Consider the following 16153-nt stretch of genomic DNA (forward strand, 5'->3'; position numbering starts at 1 on the left):
TATGGCGATTTTACGCACGAGAAAGACTACTCGTAGGTTGAGTGATGACTTTAATCCCTTGGCTTACAAGCTATTGGCAACGAATCTGGATGATTTTTATTTGACGAATCGGTGATATATATGATAACCTCGTCCTAACCTAACCACATGTTAAGCCCGGTTTTCCTACGAGAAGAATTTCTGCGCCGTTGTGCAGCGTGAAAATGCTGATTCGAGGATAACGTCACTCTCCGCTATCCATACGAAGGTTTTTAACAGCTGGCTGATGCGAAGATATATTTAGGAAAGAGAGAAAATTCAGCTCTGCCCTTGCGGGGAATCGAACCCACGTCCACGGTCCCGTTCACACGGGCTCCAAGGAAAGATTGAGATATTCGTTGCTTTTGCAGTCAAGTGTGTTCACCCAGAAAGTGAAAGGTTGTGGGTTCGATTCCCCGGAGGAAAGTTGAATTTCCTCTCTTTCCTGAATATATCTTCGCATCAGCCAGCTGTTAGAAACCTTCGAAAAATGCTGATACTCAGGTATTTTTTACCAATCAGCGTTTTGACGCTGCTCACGTTCTGTAGAAACCTGCCCTTAGGAAAACCTGACTTTAGAAGAAAGGAGGGCGAGAAAAAAAAACATGAATGAGTAAAACAGTAAAATAATTATATATAACAGAGTAGGTATAAAGCAGATTTCTCTTTTCGCCCTCACCCTACCTGTTCTCTTTCACTCTTATATGTATATACTGTAGTAGAAATATACATCATATGTGAAAGGAAAAATCACTATCAGGGTATAGAAAAAACGAAAATGAAAAAAAAAATCAAGGGGTTACAACAAATCTTCGCGATGATGAGAAAGAAAACAGTGAGCTTGTGTCAATTTATTCCACTTCAGGGTGATGGAGTCGAGCTTCAGACAGACTTCGCAGAGGAAAGCGAAGAACTCTCGTGAAGCTTTCCCATCGGACAAATCAAGCCACTTCAGCTGAGGACATTGGCCAACGATGGTCACGAGCTCCTCCTCCGGTAGGCGGCTTGCAATATGGCTGAGGTTTAACCTGACCGTGCAGCAAAGAGTGCCTACGCTGGTGGCTTCGAGCAGGTGCTTCATGTGTTGAGAGAGGCGTCATTTACCACCTTCCAGAGGCAAGGGTTGAAGTACGTCGCCCTGAACAGGGAGGACCGGCGCCACCAACCTTAAGAAGTTACCGATTATTTCCGTTTCCACATAATTTGAAAAGATGCGCACCAACACTTCCTGGGGGGGGGGGGGGGGTTCCGTAACTGAAATTTTCGACAAGAAGCTCGTCGTCTTCATCGTGGAGAAATAAATCACATCGAGTCTCGTTCAAACAGAAAATTAAGAAATACACACGTGGTGCGAACAACACAAAAAACCGACAGCTTAATCGCACCCAAGTCCAGCGACAACAACGAAATAAATATTCATTCCACTTTCGTTTGAACGCAATATTACGTCCTTGAACGTATGGTGGTTAAATATCATTTCAGGGGGAAACTTTAGGTCACTCCGAGAATCGAATTTCCTGCTACTTCACCAAACGAACAGAAAACCAAAGCCTCCTTAGATACTAACTAGTATGTAGAAGGCTTTGACAGAGAACACATCTCTCAAAAGTTCTTTCTACCCAACGGTTATGCACGGAGCTTTAATTCTCAGTTATATAAAGGGGGTAAAAAACCCAGTGAAAGTGATATCGGGGATTCCCGCAGAGTCCATTGTGGCTGGAGCTTTTTGAAAAGCACCTATACAAAGAAAGAAATGCCATTGTCCATCACACACAGTCAACATGCTGACTGTCACGCAGTTGGAGCTTCGACGATAATAAAGATGTGTCATTTATACACATAAAGAATGGGTAAGGTAAGCCCCGGGCTCTCAAAATATAACGGTAGAGCCCGCCACGACGCGTGCCTCCAGAAAGAGCTCAGAGGATTGATTTCGAGCTGTTTACTTTTCATTTCCAATACCTTCGTCCCTCAGAAGTACCCTCTTTCACACAATAATATGGCTTTCTTTTATTGTCTGTGTTTGCAATGACGTATTGGACGAAGTATAACGGGTCCGTGGAACGAACCTACCTTCAGTGCATCAAAGGAGAGGCCAATGGACAAGCAAATACTTACATGAAGAGAAAATTGATTTTATTTTTCCCCCATGAGAATCCAGGTGGAGCAGCTAAAAAAATACATTACTACAAATTAAATATTTCCTTATCCCCCATTAGTCCGAAAAATAAATAAATAAGTTACGCCACTGGAAAAAGTTGTGGAAAACGTTATTCACAAAAGCGCATAAAGAGTGTTTCTAAAGGCGGCTTCGCCAGATGTACCGTGGCAAATTATATATATGGTCTTTAAAAAAATTCTATCCAACTCTAGTAAAGTTTGAAATACCTCTCGTGCGTGAACAAGAAGCTTTAGCTCCCCCTCTCCCCATGACCCGAGGGCCAAATGAGGTCCTCGTAGCCATCTGATGTGGCCCGATATCAAACAGATCACTTAAGTGCCCCCCCATCACTTAATTTCTACATCATTTAATTTACCCGCGGTGCCATTCCGGATCACTCAAGTGACGTCAGGCCAAATTTTTTCCAAATGGATCGCAATCCCTTTATTCGGCGGATACAATGACGCAGCAGTAGACGGATTATCGTTATATCCAGAGGCAGCAGTTTTACATTAGAGTACGGACAGCAGTTTTACATTAGTTTCGAAACAAGACTTGGAAAAATATCGTTCTAGAGGAATTTATCGTTATATCTAGTATCGTTGTAGCGCGTTTTCACTATACGTGCATTATTCCACTTCGAGGTCACCAAAAAGTATGGCAATTTGCTCACATCATGACAAACGACGGGGAATTTCTCTCCCCCCCCCCCCCCCCCAGTCAACAAGCAATTAAGGGGGAGTGGGGAAACAGTCAATTTCCCCCCTCAAACGGTATTATTTGTGTGTGTGCTCTCACTCCCCAAGGTTACACAAGGACTTTTTTCTCTCCCTTACTTGGCGCCAGTGGCATAAATTTCATGTTAAAATGAGCTGAACATGAAAGTTATTTGCAACCTTAGGTTTTAAAGCAAAAATCGTTTGTCTTAACGTGGCTCTTCACGAGTTTTGAGATACACTGAGGTGTATATACATTTTGTAATCATTCTCAGAACATTTTGGATAGATCATGTAAGTACCGCTTCACTACAGAGATTTACTCCTCAGGTTTGACCCGACCCGTGGTGTATGATTATTATTGTGCACAAGATAATATCGAGGCAAATTAAGAGAGTGGCACCTCTCTTGAACCGCTAAACTCTGCTACTCGATTCGGAGGTTTCATACCCGTTTCGCTCTACCAGTATGCACTGGCCTGACCGGCAGCGTTCGGTTTACTCCCCGTTCTTGCATGGCCCCAAAGGCTGAGTCGGGTGGTGCAAAACCATGCATCACCACAGAGACTTGTCAACGAGAATATTCGACATACCTCCCAGTGGCTGAAGACGAGTTGGGGAAGCGCCATGCCACTCGTTTGCTTCCGGATCTCGTTGGTGAAGTCGAAACTTTCGACGACTGGAAGTTCGGCGCTGACGAAGAACGTCTGAGATCCCTCTTGGAGATCGGCGTGTAACACGCGGCCGTGCCTGCGTCCCAGCACTGCGTACATCTTGCCTGGAAAACGCACAAAAAGAAAAAACAATCAGTAATATTCATATAATCACCAAATATCCTCAAACCAAACTCGGTTCCATTGCACTTAATACGTAATTTTTTCTTCTACTGAACCCCTCATGAATCTTCTCCATATTCTTGTATGGAATTTCTAACGAATACGTACGAGACGGAATGCATATACGTCAAGTTTGTTTCTGAGGCATGCTTGTCAAGTGCTGCTTGTCAAATCGTGCCACGTCTTTCGAATTCAGAAACAGGCAACTCGGCTGTGTGTGTGTGTTTTTTTTTTACTGACATCGCGAGGCACCAGATTAGAACCCTACCGTCCCTATAGTGGCAGTGGTGATCGGCTGAAATTGGTTTTTCACGATTCCCAACTTCGAGGAGCGAATGCGAGAGCCGATCTCCCCCTTCAAAAAATCTCGCAACAGGCCTACAACGGCACAATTATTCAATCATTACACTTCTACCATCAGTTTTTCAAACTATGAGTGAAGGCACCACCACTATAACAAGCATTTCACAGACACAAACTTCGCATTCACAACACATACACGAAGAACACGCACATTTTCCAGCAGGGCTCAGGTCTTCGACCATCTGCTCAAATCTCTTCATTGAGACAGAGCGGCAGGCCATGATCTGGTTAGGATCGCATTTTGGGGCTCAACAACCACAAAATGCGAAAATATTCGTGAAATTACGTAATTGTTAAGATGACAATATTCCCTCAAGAAAAATACATTACATCCGGATTCTAAATACGGGGAAAATAAGTGGCATCACCAATTATCCCCCAAAAAATGATGCTGAAGGTGAGCACAATATTGCCAACTATCGCTAAAATCACTGAAAAAGCGGGAAATGAAGTGCTACCATAAATTGCAGTGGTTTAAAATGAATTCCACGAAATAAAACGTTTATAACATGGTGGGTGTGTAATAACTGCGAACACTGTGGAACCTCCTATAAGGTATATTCCCCATTATCGTACATCTCCTGTTAACGGACAGTTTTTTTAAATTACATCGATGGGCCTCAATGTATTTAACTATCCATCAACGGACAATACTCGTTAAGGGACAAAATCTTCGGTCCAATGAGTATCCGTTATCGAGAGTTCCTACTGTAACACAGACAGGGCCGTTTCTACGATTTTTTCCGCCCGCCCCCACAACTTTAAAATTCGATAATTTTATATCAGTGTTCTTTGTTCCCACCTACAACTGCCACTCCCTAAATTTTGCCACCCGGGGCAGATGCCCTCCCTGCCCCCCCCCCCCCCAGTTTCGGTCCTTAGTACAGAACAATTACTTTATTCAAGATTATCAAACGCTTATGATAAATAATTTGGGGGTTTACCATGATGTGTAAAAAGACACGCGCTGACGTGGGCATATTGAGATCCTTTATTAGTAAAGAAAATAAAAACTCGCTTAATACGTAAGGTTGCGTTCATTCACTACGAGTACGAGAATAGTACTCGGATACACATTGAGGGCTTACGTTTTCTTTGTGAGGGTGGGGAATAATACATATTTCCGTTTGTTCAGCAATATATACAAAGCGGGGGGGGGGGTGGAAGACTGGATGATCGTGGAGAAAACGTTTGAATGTAAAAAGGGCGAAATTTTTACAGAAAATACTGTTGCCTCCGTTTCCTAAACTGCTAGGTTTCACAAGTTGCCAAAAAAAAAAAAGGAGGTGAAAGGAACTCACGCGTCTGCACCTGATCAAACAGGTCTCGAAACTACTGCTTGTCATGCCTTCTTTTTCTTCTCCTGCTATACATCCTTTGCTTCAAAATACACCATAGAGGGGAAAAAATCCCACTTAATAAATCCCTCGAATAATATAACACCGTTATGTATATGAAGAGACGCATCTTGAAGCCCGTTTAATGAGAACCGTTGACGCAGCGGCATCTTCATGCTCGGAGATACGGCGGGGCGTGGGGGACGGGGACGATGCACCCAGCACCAAAGATGAAGTCGACTGATCTAATGCATATATGTATAGATGAATTGACATCATCATCATCCCCAGCAATAATGACCATGCCCCCCCCCCCAGACTTCCAAGTCTATCTCTGCCTATGGGCATCATAACGGGTGGACACACACCAAATGGGCTCCTCCCCCCCCCCCCCACCTCAAAATAGAAAATCTGATTTTTTTTTTTCCATTTTATCCTGTCGACTCGGTTTAGTATTTACACTACAGAAACACATTTTCCTCTGGAAATTATAAGGCTTCAGTGTGTAAATGTTTGCGCCTATTCGTGTATGGAAAAATGCTTTCTCCTGTGAGTTCTGGGGTGCTCTGAACTCGTGTCGCGCCCCCTCAAGAATCATTACAAAAAAGTATTTCAGGATGAAAAATGTCGACGAACATTTACTTTCCGGGACCCGGGACCCAGAATCAACTCTAAATTCTGTGTAGTTACTCTTTTTTCTACAAGGTTATCATCAAGGCAGGTGTATGCATAAGGATACCTAGAACAAGCGGAGGGAGGGGGGGGGGGCGAATGTACACCTCTGCCAACAATACAATTTTTTTCACTGAACCGTCTATGGGTGAATAAGTGACCTACGAAGACATTTAACACTGGTGAGCCAAGGGCATTAGAGAGGCATTTAGGGGCAGGAATTCCCAAACTTTTTCACGTTCATGGCACAGTTGAAAATTTCTGGGTATCTTGCGGTACCCGGTCCGATCCCGAGACACAGGTGGCACTGTGAAGTTCTGATCCCGAGACACTGTGAAGTGCAGTGTCACAATCAGGAAAAAATCTGTCTTATCAAAATACTTTCCATATAATTTCACTCCAGAAATATCTCACGGCACACTCTTCTGGAATCACTGCTCTAAGGAATTGCCAAACTTTTCTGTTCGTGGCACCTCTCTATAACTAAACCGAACATGCACCTCGTGCACATTCCTCTGCGGAATTTTGGGAATGGCACTAGAATTTGATATTCTGATTCGCTCACAAGACCGATAAACAATCTCATAGCAGCGTTTGAAAGCACTGCTCTAGGGATAGTAGTTTTTATTCGTAGCATCTCTTGCAGCGTTCGACTGGTGGTCCGCTGGTCCGAAACTACTGATCAAACAATCGAACCAGCAAGAAAAAAATTGGGGAGGTCCACGGGACTAGTAGCAAAAACTTCACGCTCCCCTCCCTGCGGTTGAGTTGATCGCGGAAGAATCTCCTATGGGAAAATCACCAATTCTGCAGAGGGTATTTTATGGCTTTTTGCACCCCTCCCCCTTGGTGGTGCACTCTTCTAAATGTTAATATAATTCGGAAAATTATTATATTAAGAACAGTTTTTGTTTAGCGGACCAGTCGTTATGTCGGCGCCCGAGTGGCGTGGTGGTAAGATGCTCGTCTACCACCGTGATGGTTGCTGTCACGGTCCTGGGTTCGAATCCGAGGGAGGATATAGATAAGATATTTTCCCTAAGGAACTTGAGGCGACCACCAATAGACAGCGTCTTCATTTCCAACCAATCTCATTAATTTCAGTAAATAGCGATATGGCCAGAGTTGGTGTCTGTTGAGGTAGTCATGATGCTTGCGGACCAGTATGTTTTCGTATTCACTGGTAACAGTAATTTTTATTTTTCAATTCTAACGCTGCTTCTTGGTCAGACACTAAAGCGCCATGCCATGCCATAGTCACTTATAATATACAACGTACTTCAAGTTCTTCGTAGCCCTTAGGAAGCTCTTGCAGTGGTCTGCGAACAATATCTCGAGCCACTTTTTAGCGATTTCAGACTATTCATAGCAGGGAGCGTAAACAAGATCGAACTTTGGGGGTGGGGTGCACAGGGACTTAATTCCAAGAAAATTTCGAGTTACTAACTTTAAACTTGGAGCGAAGGATGGGTATGAGGCGCACGCTTCTAACTCTTAGGTGCACAGGGTAAAAGGATGGCATTTTCTCGGGGGAAAAGTATGGTTCGACAACAACAGAAATCAAGTCGATTCGTCGATGATCTCTGTTCTCTAATCTTCGAGAACTCTGTCAATCTTTGGCCAACCGACTACGAATTAATAAATTACATCATAAGAAACTGTTTTGTATAGCAATATTCCCCCCTCCCCCTCCGTTCTCTCCGCTATTAAAACTCGACCGAAGTAAAATAATAAGGTAAAAAACACGAGGCAAGGGAAGAGAAGGATAATGATGGAAAAATTCTGGACGAGTCTTCTTCAACTCGGATGAGCCGAGACAACGCCCTTCCTCTTCTGGCCCTACCCATTTCGCAAGGGCGGAGGATAGGCGTATGCTCCTAGATGCATACGAGGCCCTACTTGTAGTAGTAAGAGTTTATATAAGTGAGCTTTCATTCTACAAGTCCCTAAAAAATAAAATACATACTTATAACAGTTTTTTTCTTCTTCTGTCGTCGGGGATCGCGTAGGCGAGATCTTTTCTCTTCAACGATTTCAACTTCGATTTTTCATCCCAACCCCCGAGCAAAAAAAAAAACAACAACAACAAAGGAAAACCTTTGTTTATCGGGTTATTCGATTCTCGAGAACATCGAACCTTTCAAGAACAGATAACCATCTTGCATTCCGGACTTATTTCATTCCCACAAAATCCATGTTTGACACACGAGTGTAGGAATTCAATGACAAAACTGTCAGGTGAAATCAAATGAATGAGCGACGAGGGCTGCAATGAAAATACTCAGCACAATGCCGGTGATGTTCCGCGCGCATTACATCAGAACGCGTTGAGGGTCCAATACACGTTCCGGAAATCTGGAGGAGAAACTTATCGGGCCGGCCTGTCCAGATTCTGCCTGAATACCCACTTCCACCACACACACGCTCCGGAATACCTACCAGTTCGCTGGTGGGGGATGCACGCGGCGGACGATAATATGGCTCTCGTCGGTTTTGTATTAGCAATACAGTGCATTCCCAATAGATATTGCAAGAAACGGTCAGGAAAAATGTGGTTCAGAGAGTGGCAACAGAAAAAAAAAGTAATTTTTCCCTCAAACTTGCATTTAGAATTAAAGGTTGTGTCTAGAGATTGGAACAATTACTTGCGGATGGACGAAACAACTAATTTAAATTTGCTACCACTGGTTACACCAGTCATTAAAAAACAAGATTAGATACTCTCTTGCGAATGACTATTTTACCTCATGAGAAGCTTATTGCGACTTGAATACAGTATTTCTGCATGACAAATTAGCACCCCCCCCCCCATGAGCAGCCCCACTAGAGGGGTCCCCAAGCTGCTCTAGTATGTGGGTGTCTGCTACTACTTTACCACCCACACCAACTCCGGTCATAGCGCCACACCATCGTAATTTACTACCGATCGAGTTGAGTCGGAAAAAAAGGCGACATCTATCGGTGGTCGCCTCGGGAACAATAGAGAAAAGAACTTGTCATCTACTCTCTTAACGAGGATCGAACCCGGACCTGACGGTAGCCTTCATGGTGGTAAACGATATCACTGCGCCACTCGAGCACAGGGTCCCCGAGACTGGTATCTTTGGTAGGCCCCAAACTAGACTTTTCACAGACCTTTCTACAGTGAATTTATAGCATTAAAAAACAAAAAATGATGCTAGTTGTCCGGGGCCCTAAAGCTGGAGCCTCGGTACCCTGCCCTAGTGGGGGCCATGAATTTCTGGCAATTGGCAGAAGCTATGAGAAGATCTCAAGTTTTTAACTATAAACTCTTCCAGAAATTCACGGCTCATGTTGACTGAACCGCGGCCTCAACCAAACTGAACTGATCCAGCGCTACACACGCTCTGATTAGCCAGTACAGTTCGAGACGGCGCAGTTATTCAGAATCGTTTTTTTTTTTTTTTCATTAGGCCACCTGAACAGTCCACCAAATCTGCGTAGTTTTCCACCACGCACGTTCCGGAAATACAAAAAGGCCAGGACTACACAGTTTATCCTCAGAGGATTTCCGGAACGTGTATGTGGCTCTTTAGGAGAAAATACGTATTCTTTGAATAAGAGGCGTCACGAGTAAAGACTGGCCATTCCAAGTTCGTTCACTCTCACATATTTCAACTAAGAAGATGACCAAGGACCACGACAGAACCGAAACCCCCCCCCCACCCTCGAACACGAAGGCATGGTTTATAGTCATAGTGAAGGGGGGAGATCGTAACCAGTGTTTCCCAACCTTTTATAATATTGCGGGCCCAGTGCGAAGCAGTGAATGTCAATGCTATGTGAATCCCCCCCCCCCCGGGTAGCAGAGATCACTGCAGACGAATCCCCGTAGCGTCAGGTCAATTTGGACACCAGCCTCCCATAAACCGCAAAATGTATTGTTTTTAAAATAATTTGCATTATCACAAAAATTGAATAAATTACAATTTCATAGGAGAAATATGTGCCATTCATTGCGATGGTAGCAACTGAAATGCTGCGGACCCCTTACAAAGTACTCACGAAACGCCCAGGAGTCCGCGAACCAAAGGTTGTGAAACACTATCATAAACAAAAGACGCGATGTAATGTATGCAAGGGAAGTGTTTTCGTACAATAATGCCCGTTCACACATGTTCACGCAAACAACCAATCTTCTCATGAAATTTCGCTGGGAAGTGCTGAAACACCCACCCTACAGTACGGATATTTCAACCCGTGACTTTCACTTGCTTCCTTTCTCCTCCTCTTGCTAAAAAAAAAAGAAGCCTTGATCGAAAGGTTTTAGTCTCGGACGCCGAGGTTGACATCGTGAAGGAATGATTGCTATCTCGCTGCCCAAAAGGCTGTCTTCAAATGCATCTACATCCGCTTGCTGTGAGTTGTCTTTGAGTGGTTTGATGAAATTTTCCATCAGTGTGTACGGCTGTCTCGAAATACTTGATGGCGAGCCAAGAAACGCGCAATGGACGAACATCAAACTTGGAAGGACCCACAGAAGGTCGGTACATAAAAATACTCAAATTGCACCACCTGGATTTTGAATAAAGGCGGCCGTGGTGCTGCGATCGCAACCAAGTTGTACGAGGGAAAGAAGAGAATAGAAAAAGACAAGCAAAAGTCTGGAGTATTTAAAAAATGACGCATAGTCAAGAATACACACTATCTTAAGAATCAGTGGAGTCTTTCTTCCAGGGGCAAAAGAGTTACTACTACTATATAAAGAGAGACCGTACTCTGCACGTGTTAACAAAAGGTATAGTGAAAAAATTTTTTACGCAGATGTACTGAATTTTGTACATAAATAACCATAAAACAGCCAGTTTTCACTACATCTTATTATTACTTTTACTAAACCGTACATGCACCTTAAAACATTCCCCTGGAAAATTTCAAACGAACTGGCGTCTCCGGTGCGTGTGTGTCGGTATATATATGTGGCCCTAATAAATTTATGATATAAGAATTGTGCGTGAACGAAAAAGTGCTGTAATCTGTCATTTATATTGGAAGTTATTTATAACTAGTACAAAAAGTACCCTTCAAGCAATGCACGGTAAAAATGCTTAAAAACATTAAAAAACGCCATTGATATATACAGGGTAGCAAGGAAAGTCCCTAGGCCACATTTTACTGGTGAAACCGAATCATTGATCCTGGAGACATACCGTACCTCCAATTGGAAAAAGTATTCAAATAACGCGTGTGTGGACCTCAGATACGTCAATCATATTGCAAGGGGTTGTATAGTTATTAAAATAAAAAAAATTAACTTTTTTTATGCTGACACATTGTCCTCAAAACCCAATTAGAGAGTGCCACACACACACTCTCACTCTCTCTCTCACTCTCTCTCTCTCCCCTCAAGCATAACATGAATTATAATACACCGACGTGTGTACGTTTTTTGAGTATTAGCGATACAGTACAATTACATATATGTATTACATGCGATACCCATTTGTGAGCCATTCCGAATGATTTACAGCGCTTAGATACATGGGGGGAAAAACGTGTGCCACACCGACGACGACAATGGTTGCTGGAACATGGGAAAATTTTTGCTGGAGACTGCAATAAATGTTACTGCAGCGTCAAATTAATTGCACTGGTTGTCAGCGGAGTTTATTAATTGCGCAGGTTGTCACAGCGGAGTTATGACTGCTGATAACGGGCAGTGGTACAAGTTGTTAATGGCTCCAACTGAAGTATACTTCAGCACCAAATTAGAAGTTAGAATAAATGACCGGTAACGTTAACACAACAGCTGTTGCAGTCATTTTTTCTTGGTTTTGACATACGAATAATCGCTCCTATTTGATTGTCAAACCTCAATCAATCCTACACGAGTCGCATAAATTCCGTCGTTTATGTGTATGTGGAATGACGGGAAGTTCAATTAGAATTTCTATGATTAGAGGATAATGGACTCGATCAATGGCATAGTCACGTCCACAACGACTAGGGCAACCGTGTGAACCGTATTATGACGTATATATTTGTCACAATGACTATTTTTTATAAATGCTATTTCCCCCCCCCCCTCAATGAACCTTACTATATTTTGCTACACACAACTCGCGCAGTATGAAAAACTTACGTAAGAAATTTCATGAAAACTTTCTTTATGAAAGCACTAAATTCATGATTTTTTTTTTTCATAGATTACATACACACTGCTGTTTTACCTCTGGTTTTTCTTTTTCTGGGACGTCAGAATTTTTTTTTGCATAATTCACAGCAGTTAATTGACGGGTTCAGCCGAATAACGGTCTATGTGGTTATTTTTAAACTTCAGAGGACACACGCAAATGAAAGTCATCGCATCGCTTTGGGGGGGAAGAAAACCTTTTTTTTCCTGGATTACAACTATGTAAGCCCAGCAAAACTATATTCTGTTGGTTTCTACTAACTACTTAACCGTACATGCACCTCTCATACACATTCCTTTTTTTTTCTGCAGAAACTTACTTAAAGGAACGTATGACGGAAGCTACATAGAACGTTACTCAGTCAAAAACCCGATTTCGTAAAAATAGACCGTTACTCGGCCGAACCATTCAATTTTTGGTATCGATTACAACAGATGGCGTATACAGAGATGCGAATAAAAAAAAAATTCTACAAAACGTGTGATCTCGGCAACCAGTTTCATTTCTTAGGATTGCGTTATTGGTGACAAACTTTCATAGCGTATTATACGCCACTGCGGATATAGTACTATCATTTTTGGCAAAGCAGCAAAATTCGCTTCTCCGGACTAAATGCAGGAAATGATGTTACTCGAATGTCTCTCCGCAGAGAGCCAGTATACAGGACACTCACATAGCATGAAAATGCAGGCACCTGCCATTTCCGCTTCAAAATATGTAATATCGATGGCAGTATAAAACGAAACAAACATAACTCTGCCAACATAAATACGTTAGAGCTTCGCGCGAGTGCACAAAACGTTTCTGCATGTGCCAATTCGTTAGAAATTCCCCTGAAGAATGTTTACGAGATGCATGTTCGGTCAAGTAGTGATAATTCAATATGTCATCTTCACCCCGAAATCGCGGACGAAGATAATTTCCTTAACTTTATAAATTAAATTATGATAAGTTGATTAAGGCTCTTAACCGTACATGCACCTCGTAAACATTCTTTCTGGGGAATTTCTAACGAATTGGTTGCATGCAGGAACGTGCTTCCACATTTGGAAGAGATGATGTTGAGTGCTTGAATTTCCATGCTATATAAGTATCGTGTTGAAGGTCTGCCTGCTCTCTGTGGATGGAGAGACCTTTTCAAATGGGAGACCTCCTCTCAAGAATTCATCAAGACTGTATAAGTATTCATCCCACAAATTTTGCACGTTTTTAACATTCATTTTGTGAAATACATTTTAGTTGCTCTGCGATATGCGGTGGCCCTCTACTTCGCACCCATCAGAAATTTTTTTACCGATTTAACCAATAGCCGACATTTTCTTTAGGTGAGAATCGGAGGATGCCCCATATTTTTTCTCAGTGAAATATGGTCAGCCTGATAGTGAATATTTCACTGAGAGGAAGGTATGGTGACCTGAAACACTTCCAGCCGGGCAGCATGAGCAAAATTCTCTGTAAGGTTTGAATACTCGTTGTGTGTGTGTGTGTGCCCTCGAAATGTTTACGTATTAAACATTTCGAGGGCAACGAGATTTCTCATGTCCGAGTTGAAAAATAGCAAAATCCGTGTCCAAAAATAAATCACGAAACGATGTTGTCTCGTCTAGACGGTGATCGCAGGGCAAAAAAAGTTCTCTGAATCATTACGATGTGAGAGGGAGAAGAGTAGCGTATAATGCTTATGAGGAAAATTAGAGGAGAGGTAAAATAGGTTGGAGGAGAGCACCACTCAAGGTGATACGGAGGAGAAACAACGATTAACTCACTATAAAAAAAAAAAACGCCGATACGAATATCAGTAACATCCAGACGCACAGTCAGACAGAAAGCAATAAAGGCTGAGAGAGAGAGAGCGGCTAGTCGCGTTGCTGGTACATATATCATACGCAGCAACGTTACAACACAGCAAAGAACATTTTCATTTCTCAATGTTCAAAAAACAAAATGGTTTTTGCAACATTAACTTTCCACGCCAGATTTCTTCTACACGTCATTCCAAAAACATAAAAAAAAAAAAAAAAAATGTGGTGCACACTCATGTGGCGGCCAAACGTTAACCAAACCTCTCTACACTCCCTCATCGGTCTCCTAGCACAAGACGAGAGATAGAAACGATGATGATGATTACCAACTCGAATAGTTGATTACCAGGCGGTCTCGCTTCGATAGCGAATCATCTTCTGTTGAGAGTAACACCAGAGATCAAATGGATATATATTTCTGTATATCTCTCTCACACACACACACCATCGTTACTTCATTAACTTCACGACATTTCTGAGTAATATCCAAACTGACTCTATCGAGATGTTGATCTTGAGAGGAGGAGGAGGAGGAGTGGAAAAATAACGAGATATAGACTCATCACATCTGAGACCCACAGCAACTGGGAATCGAGAGGATGACCACGGAACAGACGCTAGGCGAAATGCATCAGAATCAGATACCGTAAAGAGAGATTATTGCCATTTGTTTCCCGATATCAACAGCATTCACTGAGCATCTGGACACGCCGAAAGCGATGAAACTCACAGCAGCATTGGTACAAGTTCGCACCATTTAAATCAGGGTTCTTTCTTCCAACCTTTCAGAGATCATGGGCTGAAAAAAAATATTCCAATGTAGCCCGAGGGTCAAAAAAGTCATAGTACGATATCTAGATTCAGACAGTGACGACTTAACCGGTGGGCCATAGATTATTGCAGAAGTTCATTCATTCTGAGATTTTTTTTCTTCAATAATTATAAATTTCCATTAATCCAGAAAAATTACTCTTGATTCTGAAATTATTTTATGGAATATGAATTTTCATTAATTTTCGAAAATATTTTTATTTTTTGAGAAATCTGCGAAAATAATTCTGGAAATATTTTTATCAATCATGAATTTTCGTGGTTTAAGAAACAATATTTTCCACCAATTATGAAATTATTTCTCACTCCCAATAATTATGAAATTATTTCTCACTTCCAATAATTATGAAATTATTTCTCACTCCCAATAATTATGAAATTATTTCTCACTCCCAATAATTATGAAATTCTCTCTCTCATTAGGTCTGTGGCCATTCAAGTATTACGTAAGCAGAGTTTCAGCCATTTTTGACCCCCCCCCCCCCGTCAGCAAAAGTAAGCAAAACACTGACCACCCCCTCTTCCCCCCCCCCCGTCAGCAAAATTTCGTCAGCAGCTTAGAATATTTCATATCTTCAAAAAGGGGTGGTTGATGACGTAACAAACCTCCAAACCCCCCTTCCCCCCCCCCTGTCATCAAAAGTCAGCAAATCCGAAACCCCCCCCCCCTCGATGCTGACGTAATACTTGGATGACCCCTCTGGAATACATTTTGTTTCTTCATTGAGATTTTTTTTTCAGCATTTCTATAAATTCTCCTCCGTCGGCGGTCCACTGCAAAAACCTTCGAGGGCCACCTTGCGGCTCGCGAGCTATACGTTAATAGGCCATAGTAGGCCTACTTTTACTTGATTTCACTAAAATTATTTTATATACAGCATATGTTATGTATGTCACATAAGCTTAGCAGACTATAGTTTACATCAGGAGCGTCCGAAATGTTTCAGACCTGAGGGTGCTTGGCTTTAGATTTGTGTATGAAATTTTGATCTTCTGGATAGATCAGGCTGTTCTGCCCCCATGTTACTAAATAACTACTGTTTGAGCACCTGGATATGACACCGCTGTGAGGTAACTAGGTAAAAACACTGTAAACCAAAATAATTTTGTACAGTAAAACCAGGTGGCTGCACGTGACAACCATACTACTACTTCACCCTACACCAACTCCGGTCATCGCTGTACTGCATCTGGGACTGCATCGAATCGAACCTGGGACCGGACGGCAACCAGCACGGCGGTAGACGAGCATCTTACCACCAC

At 42.4% G+C, this 16153-nt stretch overlaps 1 protein-coding gene across 1 annotated transcript in view; it reads right to left on the reverse strand.

Moving 5' to 3' along the window:
• Nucleotides 1-16153, reverse strand: part of LOC149088123 (elongation factor-like GTPase 1) — a 187995-nt gene that overhangs the window by 11074 nt on the left and 160768 nt on the right. Inside the window, exon 22 of the mRNA XM_089244695.1 lies at nucleotides 3488-3672. Coding sequence (XP_089100821.1) covers nucleotides 3488-3672 — 185 coding nt within the window. The remainder of the gene's footprint in view (nucleotides 1-3487; nucleotides 3673-16153) is intronic.

The sequence above is a fragment of the Pholcus phalangioides genome, unplaced genomic scaffold, assembly GCF_987345545.1.
Source record: "Pholcus phalangioides strain wild (caught in Gottingen) unplaced genomic scaffold, Ppha-v1.0 ptg000003l_1, whole genome shotgun sequence".
Taxonomy (NCBI): domain Eukaryota; kingdom Metazoa; phylum Arthropoda; class Arachnida; order Araneae; family Pholcidae; genus Pholcus; species Pholcus phalangioides.